The sequence below is a fragment of the Natator depressus genome, chromosome 2 (assembly GCF_965152275.1).
Source record: "Natator depressus isolate rNatDep1 chromosome 2, rNatDep2.hap1, whole genome shotgun sequence".
NCBI lineage: Eukaryota > Metazoa > Chordata > Testudines > Cheloniidae > Natator > Natator depressus.
Window position 1 is genome coordinate 149778489 of NC_134235.1, and position 17748 is coordinate 149796236.

Genomic DNA, 17748 nt, shown 5'->3' on the forward strand with positions numbered 1-17748 from the left:
GTTGCCTGTTCCTCCAGCTTTTGTGTCTCCAGAGCGGGGCAGGGCTCAATCACTGCTGGCGGCCCTGGGGGAGGGTCCACTGCTTTTCCCCTGCCCCATCACTGCCCAAGAGGCTGTGGCCACAAGAAAAGCCCCTGGTGGCCACCACGGTGGCCGCATTTGAGAAACGCTGACTAAGCCTGATGTGGCTCTCCAAGTTTAAACAAATGGCAGAATTGCCAACCCCAGGAATTCAAAAATAGAATACAAACCAAAATAAAAACCATGGGACTTATTTCCATTGTGAAATGCACATAAGACCTCCTTGGTTCCCACCCCATCTCCATAGCATTCCTGCCAGTGATATCCTGAAAGGAGCAAAAAAGGTTAGGAATACCATGTGATAGAGATAGTGCTGCACTCCATTTGCCAATAGGAAATTGCTGTTCCAGTCTCGGCGGAATTGATCCTATCTTTTCACCAGCAGCCAGCCCTTCTTTAAGTTTTATGGGGAGTTTTTTAGGCTAGATCTGTCATCCTGGAGGGCTAAACCCACTTTAAGGCCCCAATCCTGCAATGGGATCTCTGCATGGCAGACTTCTGTGCCCACTTGTTGCAGGGGTAGGTCCTTAGTCCTGCCTGCAGGTATTTAATTTGTTGTTTCACCAGGGGGAGCACCCTAAGCACTCCGCAGCAGGTAGAAGAATCTGCTTGCTCTGCAATATGAATGGCTCATGTGGAAGGTTAGAGAAGGCTGCTTTTCCCAAGGACTAGCACCAAATATATGTCATAGTTTAGACTTGTCCAAGGAAAATCTTCTGTTGCATGTGTTATTTTTGTGTTATTCCTATATCAGAAACATGCATCCTGTTGCAAATGTACATTGCCCTTCAGGGCCATCTAGTAAGAACTGGTTTCAGAGTGGGCTTTAGCCCATGAAAGCTTATGCTCAGATAAATTTGTTAGTCTCTAAGGTGCCACAAGTACTCCTCGTTTTTTTTGCTAGTAAGAACTGTATCCTGTCATAAACTGCTTGCAATCTATAACCCCACATCCTGCAAACACCTGCTCAGCTTTATGTAGGTGAGTAGTCCCTTTCATTTCAAGGAGCAGTTCTGTCCCACCCACTCCAAGTGCCTCCAGGAGAGGCTGCTTTTGAGAGAAGTGACCAGAAGTGCCTTGCAAGTAGTCCCCGCATTTTCCTCAACTGTACTGACTGGGATTTGGAAATTGCTCCTGTCCCACGAGCCGGGCTGAGGGGCAGTAGCAATTACAAGCAAAGCGTCCAGTTAATCAGCAACAATTCCAGTGGGCTGTGGGCTTCCCTCCTCAGCCTCCCGCAGGCCAGCCTTGCAGAGGGCACCAAAGCGCCCCGCGGGGGTGGTGACAGCGGCACTCGCCCTGGGGATTTAGCACAGAGAGAGCTGCGCACAGTTCACCCCGCACTATTGTCGCCGCGTCCGCTGCTAGGGCCCCTCTCCTCCGGCTCCGGTGTCTGCGCGCTGCCCAGCGCCCTGCGGGGAGGGGGGGCTGCCGCTCCCCGTCAGCTCGTGGCCTCACTGGTGAAGGGTGCTGCTGCAGCCGCCCCTCACCGTGGCCTCCCTGGGGGCGGGGGCTGCTGCCCATCACCCTGGTGGGGCGGCTGCTGCCCTTTGCCCAGCGTGGGGCGGGAGCGGCGACTGTGGGCGGGGGCGGGCGAGGTGCCACCGCGCTCGCTAGGGTTCCTGGGGCAAGCCCCAGCTCCTGAGGACGAAGTCCCCTCGCCTCCCCTGTGGGGGGGGGAGGGGGGGCTGCCATCACGTGTGCGTCCTCCCCTCCTCCCTCCGCAGCAGCAGCCGCCTCAGCCCCGCTCCCTTTGTTGTAGCCGGAGCGGTGGCAGCGGCGCTGGTGGGCGCAGCGCACAAAGGAGCGAGCGGCCGGCGAGGGAGCGCAGCGGCTGCCCAGGGCGCAGGGACGCGCCGGGGGAGCCGGGAGGCGCGCGGGGGCGGCGCGGGCCGGCGGCGCCGGGTCTCTCTGGCGGTCCCGGCGGGGATGCTGAGGGCTGGCTCCGGCCCGGCGGAGAAGGGACGGTCCCTGCAGGGCAGCGCTGCCGCCGGCTCCGATTGATGCCCTGGGCCTGCCGCTCCCAGCCGCCGCCGCCACCATCCCGCTGCCGCTCCCCCCCCGCCATGGTGGCGGAGAGCCCGGCCGCCGCCCGGCCGCTGCCGGGCCCCCCCCGGGCGTGGTGCTACACCTCGGTGATCCTGGCGTTCGCCCTCGCCGCCCTGCCCCCCGGCCGCGCCTCCAACCTGCTGCCCGGCGGCGAGTGCCAGGGCGGCGGCAAGGGGAAAGGCATCAACTGCTCAGGTAATGCCCCGGCCGCGGCCGGCTCCCCCGCGGCGCGGCCCCCGGCCACACGCCGCCCCTCGCACGTGCCGGGCTGGGGGCTGCGAGCCTGTGCCCACTGCGGGCCTGCCTGTGCCCATCGTGTTTACACGGCAGCGTGGAGCCGGGGCGGGAACGGGGCTGCACGCTGCCACTTCCTCGCTCCTGCCCTACGCGCTGCTGAAAACAAAGAGCCCGGGCTCCGGTTCAGGCTGTCCGGGGCTTGGTCCCAGATGCGATTTGCGGATAACCTGAAAAGGAGGAGAAATTTTCTCCTCCGTCGGACAAAATAGGCTTCCTTAGAGAAAGAGAGGAGTTTGTGATGTGTGGACCTTTTGATTTCTTTCTGTCTGTTGGTTGTGGGCATAGGCAGGTGCATGTCAATCGCACCCCTCCCCATCTTAACCTCTAATCTTTTATTCCACTTCCTCGGTCCTGTTTAAGAAAGGGGGGGGGGGTAAATCCCAGAGGAGCCCACGTGACTGTAACCTATTAAAACAGTCACACTGAATGTTCTTATATCTGCTTCTCTGTGTTTATAAATACAGTCCAAATACAGAGCCCCTATCCCCTTCAGCTGGTTGCTATGTAGATTCATTGTTGCTCTGATGATTGTTGTGGATGCTCCACTGTATCCACAGAAAGCATTTCCAGGTCGTTCCTTATTTGAGCCACGGTAGAGGAATACTTTCTGTCATCTGCCCATGCCAAACATATATGTGCACTATCATTTTAAAGTAGAATATAAATCCTTTTTCAATTTAGATGGATTTATGAGTATAAGGGATCGCTATTTTCATAATTCTTTCGGGACATTGAACAAGTAGAAGAAAGTAGCAATATCAATGTTATAATTGGTTTTGAATACTTTAAAATGTTTGTCTTCCTCAGTAATATTTTGATAAAATAATTTTAGTTTTTCCTTATTAAAATTAGCTGTGTGTATTGAACTTCTTTTAAAATCACAGATTAATTACACTAGAATGATCACTAGTAGAAGTGTTGCAAAGTGGTTGTCCGAGGTGATGAGCATTTCCTGTGAGGTGCTAAGTGCCCTCTATTCCCGTTGTTTTTGATGAGAGTTGAGGGTAATTTGTACTTTGGAGGTGGCTATCTGCACTTTTTAGGATGGGGTCCTTATGCAGTATAACAGTTTTGAAATAATTTCAGCAACAATTTCCCTTTTAGTATATGACATTTAAATTGTATAATGTTGGCTAATGCTGGCTATCAAATTTACCACCTAGCAAACCATGTCAAAATAATTTTGCAATATAATAAATCTCATCACTGCTTGTTTGCTCTTAATTTTAGCTCGTCCTGACATCTAATATATTGCTGTGTTGTACCAAACTACTACTTTTCTATTCCTGCTTGACTTTTTTTATTCTGTTTGCATGAATGTGATGGTTATTTTTAAAGGAAGGTTAATAGGTTACTGTGTCACTAGCATTAGTGGCTTACCCAACAGAGACATGTGGGTCATTAGACCACAGCACATGCATAAATCAACGAGGTTAACTATGAGTGCTCAGTGAAGTATTTGAGGAAGTTGCTAAGGCAATGTGGGAAACATGTATATTATTCTTCTACAGAAACGATCCTCCAAATAGCATTTTTTAACCCAGAAACTGACAGAAAACTATGTGCTGTCTCAAAGCTATTCAGAATGATACAATTCTAGTTAAAACAGGCAGAGGTAGTTCTAATACTATATAAGTATACATGGGATGCACTGATTTTTAGCATAGCTTTAAAAGATGAAAGAATTGTTTTATTTAAAAAAACCTATTAATTCAATTTTTCTGTGTTAACCATTCTGTGAGGGACTGTGGGAGAATATTAAGAGGAAAATTTGTCCCAGTGAGTTTCTGTTATGTAAATCTGCATAATTCTCTTAACTTTTAGTGGATAAGCTTCTCCTAGCATAAGATGAGCTTACTGCATATTTACATATTATGGTCCAGATCCCCCGCTGGCATAAATTGACATTGCTCTCCATTCATAGTGGAGGTTCATTATATTTACTATCTGGTACCACTTTATTAACCAAAAATTAAGTAAAACATTGAGAACTCTTCTTCAAATCTACAGAACTTTATAGATTGCTTTTGTATCTATCTATATTTGGAAGAAACAGAATGGATGGCTCTTGTATTATTATTTTTCTCAGCCTCATGCTGACATCAGACTTTATCCGCTGCTCTGGAGCAGTTTCTTAAACTTTTTGACCAGATGCTGCTTTTGCAGTGTCTTATCACCAGCAGATAAAGCATCTTCCTGTGAAATCTTTGCCAGTCCTATTGTATATCTGGAATTAACTATTGTGAAGTGCTGAACTCCCCTTCCTCACCCCTTGAATATTCTGTTCAAGAAATTGTCCATAATACATCGCCCATGCAAAAGCTCATTAAAAGAATGCAGGGTTGCAAAGTGAAGAACACAAAAGTTAGGAAACATCAAAATTAAGGTAGTTTGTGAAACCTTATTTGTCTTCATTCTAAATTCTTTCCTTTCTTCATAAGCATTACAGCAGTGGTTCTCATCCAAGGGTATGCAGAAGTCTTCCAGGGGGTACATCAACTCATCTAGATATTTGCCTAGTTTCACAGCAGGCTACATAAAAAAGCACGAACAAAGTCAGTATAAACTAAAATTTCATACACACAAAACGAGAAAGTAAACAATTTTTCTATAATAGCATGCGGTGACACTTTTATGTTTTTATGTCTGATTTTGTAAGTAAGTAGTTTTTAAGTGAGGTGAAACTTGGGGTACGCAAGACAAATCAGGCTCCTGAAAGGGGTACAGTAGTCTGGAAAGACTGAGAACCACTGCATTACAGTACGGTCTTTAGTTATGTGGTAACATAGTCTCATCATCACTGAACTACTTTCTGTGAGTAAGTAGTTCACTTTGCTGCTCCTTTACAGTAGTATTTACTGGACTTATATATATGGGGTCTTATTCTGGCTTTATGTAACCATGCATACCATTTTTTGATTAGACCAAATATCTCCTTTGTGGCTCAGAGGGCACGTACTCTGCCCAGGGTTTTGACTTTCTGATATATAAAATGGGTGGTATTATACCTTCATGTAGGTTGTTGATGACTGACTGAGGCCAAGGAAAAAATAAGGACAATTTCCCTTATACAGGATTCCCTTTCTGTTAAATGTAGGGGAGCATGAATATTTACATAAGAATAACTTCAGTGGATAGAAGGGTTCTAGAAGTGTAAAGTAACTAGGAACCATGGCTGGTGGAAGGGGATTCAATCAAGTGATGATGAAAAGTTTGAACCTTATCTGCAAAGAAGTATGGAGCCAGTGAGGAGACTTGTGTGTGGATGACATGGTCAGAGCAGCAGGAGCGGAGAATTACTTTAGTTGTTGAATATATGGAGAGAGGTGAGGGTAAAAGTGATCATTGTCACTAACACTAGTGTTGTGTGTTGGTATCGGTGATGAAGGGCAGTCTTCATGAGACACTCTCTGTTAAGATGAGATCCACTCCACACTATGAAGAATTGACTTAAATTTTTTCATAGTGTGGATCCATCTTAACAGAGTGAGTATCCCATGCACCTTTCACCTCTCACTCAGGATCACACAACATCCATTTGTCAGTACATTCAGTACATATAACGTGTCTGATTATATTTACACATTAAATACCTTTATATAATATTGTCCTTAGTTTGACATTAACCTTCTTTCCCACCCTTTGTATGTTGACTGTCTTTGGGGGATGTAAAAAAATCCTGGACCATTGTGATTGAATGCTGTATCCACCTCCCTTACCTGTCACCTTTCATCTTCTTAGACTGTAAGCTCCTTGAACCATGGACTATCTTTTACTATGAGATTGCACTTTACAAAGCACCATGGACCCAGACCTTAGTTGGAGCCTTTGGGCACTGTTATTATAAATAATAAATAATATTAATCACTATAGCAATTGCTTAGATGGAAAATAGTAGAAAAGTGCTTTTGATGTATTTTTAACTCTGTACTGAAACTTATGTTTTGTCTTCTTGAAAAAGCTAAGCACACTTTCTGCTTTTGCTCTTTCCCCTTCCATCTGATTTGTCCTTCTCTCACCCCTTCTTCTCTGCCACAAGGACCTTCTCTCTTGTGCTCCTCTGCACATTCTTTGCCTGATTCTCTTCTCCCCTGAATTTCTCTTTCCATGGATGGCTCTAGTCCTATTTGCAGCTTATGGTTCCTTTTCCCTTTAGCAGCTCCTGCTGGTTGGACCCCTTCCTCCCCCATTTCCTATACTCCTCTTCTTATGTAGCAGCAGCCCATAGTGGAGGCAACCAGGCTGGCTCCTCATTGCCACATCCAGGCTCTTCTCCATCCACTATAGCTATAACTAAGACCGTATGGCTTGCCAGGTCTCTGTGGACCATCAGCAAGTGGCTCATGGTTTGAGAACACACGTGATGCAGGGAATTTCAGGAATGAGGCTGAACCAAAATTGGCAGCAGAATACTTTAAATCCACAGCCTCGATGGGAGCTTTCTCTGAAGTGGTTTTACACAAAGGATCAGTCTGTGAGAGAGAAAGAATCTGAATCTTGCTCCCCTCCTCTCCATCATATTCTAAACTACATCTTGTTAACATTGATAAACCTATTGTGGAAGAAAACAAATACAAATGAGTTTACCATATGGGAACAAGATAGCTGGCAAAGAAAATTATGACCTTTGGGGCAGATTATTAAACTAGGAGTTGGAGCAAAGGAAAAAAACACTGTCACCAAAGAGGACTCAGGCTGGACCATAAATCTACTTGTAATTGAAGAAAATAGTGAACTTGCACTACTGAACAGAGGACAATGGAAAGAACTAAGGTCAGGGAAGGGAAACACAAGAAACAGAGGTGCAGAAATCAGACAACATTGAAGCAGAGAAACTTATAGATGCTAAAAATAAAAGACCTGTTAGATCAGACATTGAAAAATTTATCAGACACCTATTAGCCTGAGGAATAAACTCACTCACCAGAGACTGGTGCAAAAGGTGAGGCTTGAATAAGCACTGTACAGGTATATGAACTAGTGAAAAGCCCTGCCTTTCCCCAACTGCTGGGAATGGGAAGGGTGCTGGGATTCCTATCAGAGTTCTATTTCTGTCCTTGTTTGGATGCTTCATCTTTGGCTAAACATTGTCTGATAAACTTAGTAGCCACCAGAACTTCCTCTGGCTGCTGGAAAGCAGGAGAATCTTTCTATCTTTCTGATTCTCCTTTCCCACCATAAAGCCTCCTAGCTGCTGTGAGACTGTGTATCTTCATGATTGTATTCCTCTCCCAGCCTTATGGCGGCTGCTCCCTCCAAAAAGATTTGACAGTTATATGTGGGTAATAAGAATATCCAGAGTTAAAATAGTAAGTATTAAAAAGAAAATAAACAAGAGCTTTGGTAGAGTTACAGACCCTTAAACTTTGGGGCATAAACCAACCTCAAACTCTTGGGGATGAGGAAAAAACTTTCCTAGGGGGTGGTTTATCCCATAACTGCCACTTGCAGGATTTCTTACTCTGCGCATCTGGAGGTGTATCTGCATTAGGCAAAAAGGTGTGTGTAATGGGTAGGAGGCCCACCACCGTGGCACCTCCTGCTGGTTGCTCCAGGAATTAGCTCTGTCCAGCTGTGGAGCGCCCTCTGCAGGTGGTGTCCCGCCCATTGTTTGCTCAGCTGTGCTGTCTGAGACCTGCGTTGCTCTCTGGCTTGCGGCATCCTCTTCTGGACACAGCCCTCCAGCTGTGCCCCACTTGGTTCTCTCCCCTTCCGCAGGTATCTGCCATCCTCACTCTGCACCTGCCCTCGTGGCCAACTGCAGCTCCTAAGTCTAGCCCCTTGCCTCAGAGGCAAGCCACAGTCTGTATTGGGCCATGCTCCTCCATGGCCTGGTGCAAGCCAACCCACTACTCTGAGTCCCTATCCAGGGACCCTCTGGAGGCAGCCATGTCCTGCCCTCCTTCTCTCCCCTCTACTGCTCGTGCTTCCTGGGACACTTCCCTTTGGCCCTTGCACCTTCTCGGTCCTTTCTTTCAGGGGCCTCATCCTGGCAGGTATCAGGCTGGAGATTTCCCTCTGCTCCCCTGAGTCTGCCAAGCACTGCTCTATCTAAGGTGCTATCCCTGGAAGCTAGTCCTCCTCCCTTGCCTGTCAGGGAGAGACTGCTGTCTCCTCTGCTTTGCAGCCTTTATATTGGGCCCAGCCTGGCTCTGATTGGCTGCTTCCAAGCCTTCTTTGATTGGCTGGGTTCTGCACAGCCACTCCAAGGGCTGCTATTAATCCTTTGTCTGCCAAAGTGGGGCAGCTGCCCCACTACAGTGTGCTTTTTGAAATATGATAGCTCAAGTTTTAATATACTAGTGTACCCAGGCCAAATTGTAGTTTTAGGATTCATCTGAACCAAAGGTACAAAATGCCTTGTCCACACTAGGATTTTAATCATATTACTGATCACACGTTAGCTATCGTAGTTTAAAAACACCCTTTGCCCAGTGTGGCAGGACCTAGTACTCACCTCTTTGTGTCTGTTGACATGGTAAAAAAAATGGTGTACTTTTAAAATCGAGTTTAAGTGGATTGAGTTAACTCTCTTGAAGAACACTTTTTTGCCTATGTAGACAAACTTTCTCAGAGACAATATACTGGACTAGGTGTACCAGTGGTCTGATCCAGGAGAGCATTACCTATGTTCCCGGGAATCAACATTTAACACACAATCTCGCTAATAAACAGGATTAAAGGGAGGGAGTAGATCTAACTTCTAAAATAAATGCTGTATCCTCAGTCATTTAGGTTACTTGGCTATTATAGTGATGAATGCTATAAAATAAAACAAATACAGATAAAAGGTAAATAAGATTATGAAAATGACATAAATAAAAAAATCACAGTAACAGATATAAATATTGTTTTTGTTTAATATGATTTTTAGAACCAAAGTGTCCCCTTAAGACAAATTTTTGTATCCTTTAAAAATAATTAGGGGATGATTAAAGTGGAGTGGAAGACGTTTCAGAACAGCTAAATAAAGATTTTGAATCAGGTTTCATTACTGAGAATGATGGGGAAATTCCTATTCCATTTATCAAAGGTTATCAAAATGTAGCCCTGACAGAGATAGAAGTTTTAAAAGGCATAGATGATGGAAAAAACTGTGAAACTTGACTGTAATATGTTTCTAGCACCAGATAACATTCATCTGAGTTCAGAAGGAGCTAATAATATATAGTTGTGCTACTAACAAAGATATATCCTTAAAAACAGCAACTAATTTTAGGGATTGGATGGAGGCCAGGTTGGTTATCATCTTGAGAATAAAAAGGAGCAAAATTTGATCATGGAAATTATAGCCAAGAGGATGTTACTTCTGTATCATATAATACCATAGTTATAATTCCCATTAAGGAGAGAATAATAAATGTCTTTATTATTGAACAATGTAACATTTTTATTGTTGTTGATGTAAGGATAAATAAATTGTGCCTGTAATCTGTTAGCTTTCTTTCAGAGTTGACAGAATAGTGGATAAAGGGAGGAGTGAATACAGTTTATTTGGCCTTTTAAAAAGCTTTTTACAAGTCCCTCAGATAATAATATTGATGATTATTCAAGTTTTTAATACAAAATAAATATAATTAAATAAGCACGGAATCATGCAGTACTGACAGGAAGGTAGATTTGCCTTTTCTCCAGAAGCAGATTATCTGGCTCCATCACTGATCAGTCAGCAAGTAGTGTTGCTGACATTGCCACCCCTATGATGAGATCTTGGAGCAGTTCCACAGGTCAGAGCAGTGGTGCCCATGATACCAATGGTTGCAAAATGGTTATTGTATCAATCTCCTGTTCTCAGTTTAGAATAACTTTCTGTAACTTTTATCTTCTGAGCTGACATTTTCTAGGGATGCCTTTGTCTTTGGGGAAAGTTTGTACAAAAACAGTCTAACTGTTTTTGAGTACAAGGAAAGTTGAAAAGAATTATTTTCCCTATTATAAGGCTTATTATGATTGTGCTGAAGCCCTTTGGTCAGTCCCTGCAGATCTCATGAGGTGAGAAAGGGTTGCGGAGGACTGTTCTGCACTTTGCAGGTGTGAGTACCCCTTTATGGAAAAAGGTCTGTAAAATTCACTAAGGTTCTCTATAAATTACTCTAAATAAATGCATTAAATGATGTAAATAGTGCTATATAAGATAAAAAAAATTATGGCTGCTACTGAAAATAATCAAAATAATCCTGTACAATTAAATATTCCTACTATAAAAATCTGTACATTGGTTTAAAAATTCTAATAGGGAATAAATATAAATGTATAACTTCTATTAACTCTATAGAACTTTTCTGTAGGGGCTGCTCTGGTGCCCTGCGGGGTTCTGCAACATTAATCTTGAGAGAGAGCCTCCGTCTTGGGGAACTTCTTCAAGTACGTGAGACAGGGCATTTTGGTGGTGTTTAGTAAATTTGTTCAGACCATTGCATTTACATATGCTGTTTTTTGCAAGTCAGTAGAGTTTGAAATTTGTGGATAATGCAGCTCTTTTATAAAAGTATTTTCTTCCTTTGCCACCTTGTTTCTTTCAGAAAAATATAAGAAACTCCACACAAAAAACAGGCTAAGAGAATTTTTCTGCTGAAGTGGGGAGTAGCATATCAGTGACATCCTTTGAGCAGCTGGTCTAGTAATAGGAAGTTCTTGCTGACTTAGCTATATCCCAGAACATCCTGGCTAGAGGATGCTAGCACCAACAGTACTGGAGGTTGCTGAAACGTTTGCCCATGTATTGTTGTGGTGGTTTTTATTCCCTTTAAGATACCAAATTAATGGGGTATTGATAGCACCACTCTGTTCTGTAAAGTTTCTGTGAAGCTGTGTCATGTTCTAAAGTGATGCTGTGAGGAGTCAGTGTTCTGCTAATGTTTACAGGATTTATTTTAAAATAATTTAAATATGTTTTTAATTTTTTGAGTTAACTGATAAGTACAGAAAAGTCGTGCTCTCCTATTAGTAACCTCTGTAGCCTGTTAGTTAGAACAACGATCCTATATCGGGGAGCTGTGTTAGTCTGGATCTGTAAAAGCGGCAAAGAGTCCTATGGCACCTTGTAGACTAACAGATGTATTGGAGCATAAGCTTTCGTGGGTCAATACCCACTTCATCAGATGCATGACAGTCCTATAGTTCTTAAAGTTGCTAGTTTAATGCAATAGGAAACTGGTTTACAAACAGAGTATGTCTACACTGCAATGTAAGCCCAGGGTTAGTGGTACTTGAGTCAGCTAACCCATGTTGGGGAACACAGGGCTTGTGCATCTACATTGTTTTTTAAGCCTATCTAAAGACTTTTCTAACCTGTGCTTGAACCTGGGGCTCTGGTGTCCACACTGCAGTGGGCAGACCCAAGTCAAACTAACGATATCCCAGAGTTCCTGGCAGCAACCCAAAATGTGGCCACACTAGCCCTAGGACCATGATGCACTGTGGGAAAACTTTACTGCCTGCCCTGTACGTTACAGGAAGTTTGAACAGCCCGCCAACACTAGAGATGAGCCATTTCCCCCTGAATGGACCTATGACAGTGAGGGGATGCTGGATCAGTACCCTCAGCCAGAAAGGGCAGCTACTGCTGCAGGAGCTGGTTGCACTTGGGTAGCAAAAGTCAGGGATGCTTTGTGTTCTCACATTATGGACTTGCATGGCCCAATGGAAGAGGAGGAATAGTACCAGTATAAATGTGCTTGTGGGGGAAAATGGCTCATTAATTTTTTTGGGGGGGGCACTGCTTGGGAGGGGTGTGGGCTTGATTGCAGTGTAAGTGTGAATGACATAATGAATAATGGATGTGAATGGGGGAGGGGCAACCTGGGTTTACAGATGGAATTTATTGAAATGTGAATTGCTATACCTAACTAAACAGAGGAATACTATTTGCTTACTAATATTTAATTGCTCCTGACCATGCTTTTAGTTTTATTATCTCAAATCATGATTGTCTGATATGATGCAGTGATAGCAATAAATGTTCTTGAAAACATAACACATTTCATTTGCAAACATGTCTTAAAATAGTACAGCACTCACAGTGTTGGGCAGGCTAGCTCCCATTTCAAAATCACCCAAACAAAAAAAGAGCGGGAAATAGTGAATACCTGACAAAATCCCCTTGCTGCTGCATGTCCACTGTCCCCACGTTCTCCTTTCCCTCCTTTCCACATTTCCCCCTCACTTGGGGGCAGAGGAGAAGTGGGAGGTTTCCAGTGGAGAGGGCTTGAAGAAGGAAGGGTACATGGGGTGTTGTTGCCATGCCCAGCTGCTCATGAGTTCTGAATGCATGTGCCAGTTGTCCAAGCCACTGCTGGAGTGAAGGTATGTTGCATGGTGATCATGCCATGGTGTGGGGGATGCAGCAGGAGACGGTGCTCTTGCAGCCATTATGGACAGGCGTTACTGAAGTAGTTCTCTCTGTTGACCTCTATCCTCCTTCCTCAGCTACAGTTCCTTTTCCAGGAACTGCTTTGCAAGTGCTCGCTCCCTCGCTGAAACCCTGTCCTCCACCTGGCAGCAAGCCTCAGCCTTTCCTCTTGCCTGTCAGCATGCCGTTGTTCCAGTCTTTTGTTGCTTTGCTTCTGGTACTGGGCCTTCTGATCTTGACTATAAATTCATCACAGAAACGCTTCTTTTTGGAACCATGCATGATGGCTCATTGAGTTCCTGCAGAACAGCAGGCAGTATTGGTTGAAGAGCCTGAGACAGACAAGAAACAGAGGATTATTGTCTGAAGCTGTTCAGTGGGGGAGCACAGAATTAATTATTGTGGAATCTCAAGGACAAAAATTGTAACATTTCTAAAGTGAACCAACACATATTGTAAGGGCAGTGCTTAACTTGTGCCAGAGCTGAGCCCCGGCACCTCTAGGCTTGGCAGTTCATAGCCTCGGCACCTCTGAGCTTGGCACATCAGTTATGAAAGTGAAAAAATGGCTTGAGCCCCGGCACCTAATTGCTTGAGCCCCGGAACCTCTTTCATTACAAATTAAGCACCGTGTAAGGGGATGCTTCAGTCTTCATACTGTCTCCAGACATAGTCTTGTTAATTGCAGTTACAGAAGTGCAGAGGCAATGGTAAGTTTAAAATAACCTTTTTTCTGTTCCATAAAAATTTCATAACTAATTGCTATATGGCCGGGGGGGAGGGATGGTGCGTATGGTTCCCTTGCTGCTTTTTCTGTCATTTCAGACCTTTCACATTTTGGAAGACGTGACTATTCTTGTGGTGCCCTATTGGCAGGGGGAGATGTTATTCCAAGTTGCTGGTGGGAAACCTGCAGTGGATGCAGCTGAAGTATTCAAACATATAGTGACCGAACAGCACATTTGTGAATGGAGTGGACTAGTCAGATTCCCGCAGCCCCCATTAGCCGGGAACGGTGAAATGCGGCCACTGGGAGCTGCAGGCAGCCGTGCAAATGTAAACAAATGGTTTGGCAGCCCTCCAGCGGATTATCCTGACGGGCCACAGGTTGCCCACCACTGTTCTAGGAGCTTTGGTTTTTATGTCCTAGACACGATTCACATCATGCAGCACCCAGACCTTTTCCCGATGAAGTTCATACAGCCTTCTTCTATGCAGAACTGAAGAAGAGACCAGAGGTATCATAGCTAAGGCTACGTTTTAGGCATGGGTATTTTTAGTACAGTAACTCCTCACTTAAAGTCATCCCGGTTAACATTGTTTCGTTGTTATGTTGCTGATCAATTAGGGAACATGCTCGTTTAAAGTTGCGCAATGCTTCCTTAGAACATTGTTTGGCAGCCGCCTGCTTTGTCCACTGCTTGCAGGAAGAGCAGCCCGTTGGAGACAACTGGTGGGGGCTTGGAACCAGGGTGGGCCAGCAGCCTCCTTATCAGCTCCCCACTCCCCTATGTTCCCTGTGCAGCAGCCGCCCAGCAGGTTATAAATTGCCGGCAGTTCAGCTGTCCCTCCCCTCCTCACCATGTGCTGCTCCTGCCCTCTCCCTTGGAGCTGCTCCCAGGAGCCTCCTGATTGCTGGGGGGGACGACGCAAGAGGGGCTAATGTCAGGGTGTCCCACTCCCCCCTGCTCTTGCCCACCGCTTACCCCTTCTCCATATAGAGCAGGGTGGGGACACGACAGGACTCAGGATGGAGAGAGCTTGCTGGCTGCAGCTGCTGTCTCAACTTCCTGATATACTTAAAAAGGTGGTGTATTTAGAGTGGGGTCAGTTTATTTAAAGGGGCAATGCACCTCTCTCTCTCTCTCCCAGGGTGTGTGTCTCTGTCTCTGTCTGCCATGCTGTCTCCCCTCCCTCCATTCATGCTGCCTTGTAGAGTGTGAGGCTACATTGACAACAATGTGTTAACCCTTGAGGACTCAACCGAATGCTAGTTCATCATTTAGCAGTAAGGCATTCCCTGAGAAATATCCCACCCTCTTCCACCCTCTAACTTCACCACCACAACCAAGCTTCACAATTGTCATTGCTGTGTACAGTATTAAATTGTTTGTTTAAAACTTATACTGTGTGTGTGTGTGTGTGTATCTATCTATCTATCTATAGTTTTTTGTCTGGTGAAAAAAATGTCCCTGGAACCTCCCCCCCCCCGATTTACATTAATTCTTATGAGGAAATTGGATTTGCTTAACATCATTTTGCTTAAAATCACATTTTTCAGGAATATAACTACAACGTTAAGCAAGGAGTTACTGTAAAAGTCATGGACAGGTCAGGGGCAGTAAACAAAAATTCATGGTCTGTGACCTTTCCATGACTTTTACTATATACCCCTAACCAAAATTTGGGCTGGGGAGTCATGGGTGCTGGGGTGTGTGTGGCCCGGGTCCCCAGCTTGCGCTGGTGGGGTGAGTGTGTGGTTGGCGGCGCATGGCCCAGGACCCCTGCAGGTGCTGGGGTGGGGGAGGGTTGGTGGGGCTGGCAGGCTTCCAACTCGGCTGTGACCATCGTGTTCCTGCAGCTCCTAGGGGAGGGGTGGCCCGGGGGGCTCTGCACGTTGCTCCCGCCACAAGCATCAGCTCTGCCACTCTCATTGGCCAGGAACCGCAGCCAACTGCAGAAGTGACGGAAAGTCATGGAATCCCCACCACAAAAATGTGTGTTTCTGCAGTGTGCAGTGACAAAGGCCCAAGTAGAGGAGTTTGTTTGGCATTAATGTAGCTTCCCCTGCACTGCTGCTCCAGATACTTAGAGAGTGTCACCGATGTCATGAGTGATTCCGTGTGTAAGTGGAAAGAGTGGAAAATTAGAGATAGGTCAGTTGCAGGAGGTACTCAACTGATTGTTTTTTAAAAAACAAAACTAAGCACCCAGCCCACAAAACATAAAGTGTGGAGTCAGGGCCGGTGCAACCAGTAGATGAACTAGGTGGTCGTCTAGGGCGCCAAGTGGTTGGGGGCGGCCAAAAGCGTGCTCCAGGGAGGCGGTGGAGCAGAGGTGAGCTGGGGCAGGGGGGCGCGGGGAGGGCCGCCTGCAGCAAGTAACGGAGTGGGGCGGCAGCGCCGCGCAGTGGAATCGCTCCCTCCCCCAGCTCACCTCTGCTCCAACTCCTCCCCTGAGCACACCGTCCTGCTCTGCTTCTCTGCCTCCCAGGCTTGCAGCGCCAAACAGCTGATTGGCGCCGCAAGCCTGGGAGGTGGGAGAAGTGGAGCAGCGGCCACGTGCTCAGGGAGTAGGTGGAGCAGAGGTGAGCTGGGGTGGGGAGCTGCCGCACGGCTCCCTGGGCCGAGGAGAGGGAGGGAAGGAGGGAGGGGTGGCGGGGAGCTGCCACATGGCTCCCTGGGCCAAGGGGGCAGCGGGGAGCTGCCGCACAGCTCCCCAGGCCGAGGGGAGGGAGGGGGCAGCGGGGAGATGCCGCACGGCTCCCCGGGCTGAGGGGAAGGAGGGAGGGGGCGGTGGGAAGCTGCCGCACGGCTCCCCGGGCCGAGGGGAAGGAGGGAGGGGGTGACGGGGAGCTGCCGCATGGCTCCCCGGGCTGAGGGGAGGGAGCAGCGGTGAGTTGCTGCACGGCTCCCTGGGCCAAGGAGAGGGAGGGGGCAGTGGGGAGTTGCCGCACGGCTCCCTGGGCCGAGGGAGAGGAGTGGGGGGTGGCGGCGGGGAGCTGCCGCAGGGGGGCGCTTCAGGGCGGGGGGGGGGATGGGGAGCTACCTCAAGGCTCGCGGCAGGTGCAAGGTGGAAGTTTCGCCTAGGGTGCGAAACATCCTTGCACCGGCCCTGACTGGAATTGTGAGTACTTAGCAAGTCAGATCCAACATGACTCAAATTGAGTCCCAAAAACTGGGACATCCAAAATTAGTGAAGGCTCTTGAAAATTTGGGCCTAACTGAATGTTTATGATTATGCTAATTAGCCTAGGTCCTGACTGGATATCTCCTTCCCCAAACCCCTGGGAGAGGCAGGGATGGTTGTGCTACATAAATTATTATTTCTAGGACATGGGTTAGCAGCAGTGAATGCTTAGAAAGGATAAGACTAAGAGAGGACTCCATGTGTAGATGCACTGACAGAGAAGCATAGTGTCTCCATACAGAGGGGTCTGTCCTCCTGCAGATTCTCTGTTCTAAAGTATTCTGAAAACTCTGCAAGACAAATCTTATGGAGTTTCCACTTTCTTACTGAACACTTTCCAAGCAGGAGCCTTTTGGGGGCTATAGTTTAAGGGAATGAAATCAAACTAGCAGGTTACCTTCATGGAAGACTTTTTCCTATTGTTTGCACATGAAACACCAGTCTTCTTGTGAAAATAGTTCCCTTAATTGTGTTAATTCTGTGTTTAAATGTAGTTCTGTCCTGGGTATGTTAGTCCATTTTAAAATGATTTCTGAGCTGAAATGATGACACCTTTTCACCTCAGAAATTTATTGTTATGGTAGTTATGGAACAGGAAGGATGAAAGGTTCTGGCTAGAAAACTGATTTCAAAGCAAGACACAAAGTGCAGCTGTAGTACATCTTTCATCAAAGTAAGAAGAGTGTAACAGGGCATCACTGGGCCCCCCTCAGTTCTGCCGCTGCCATGCCCACAAACCAGCCAGAGACCTCTGCGTTGGTGCAATCACACATGCTCTTCATTTACAATATCCTTTCCCACCAGCTTCTAGCTACAAACAACTTCAGTATTACAGCCTCAGGGACTGCTAGCTCCTGCAGCCAGCAGAGAAGCGGTCCCACTCACTCTACTTCTCTGGCTCCTCCCTTTCCCCATCCTCTCCCTTCCCCTGCTTCTTTCCTGCCAGGCTTTATGTAGCTCCTGAGGCTGGCAGCTGTTCCCCGTTTGCCAATCAGGCATGGGTTTACTCAGCCAGCTCCAATTCCCTTTTCTTGACTGGAGCTAGCATGACAGAGGCCTGG

General features: G+C 46.5%; 1 protein-coding gene across 1 annotated transcript in view; it reads left to right on the top strand.

Annotated features, from left to right (window-relative positions):
- Window positions 1–2147: 2147 nt before the first annotated feature.
- TMEFF1 (transmembrane protein with EGF like and two follistatin like domains 1) overlaps window positions 2148–17748 on the top strand; it is a 220633-nt gene continuing 205032 nt past the window's right edge. Inside the window, exon 1 of the mRNA XM_074943510.1 lies at window positions 2148–2325. Coding sequence (XP_074799611.1) covers window positions 2148–2325 — 178 coding nt within the window. The remainder of the gene's footprint in view (window positions 2326–17748) is intronic.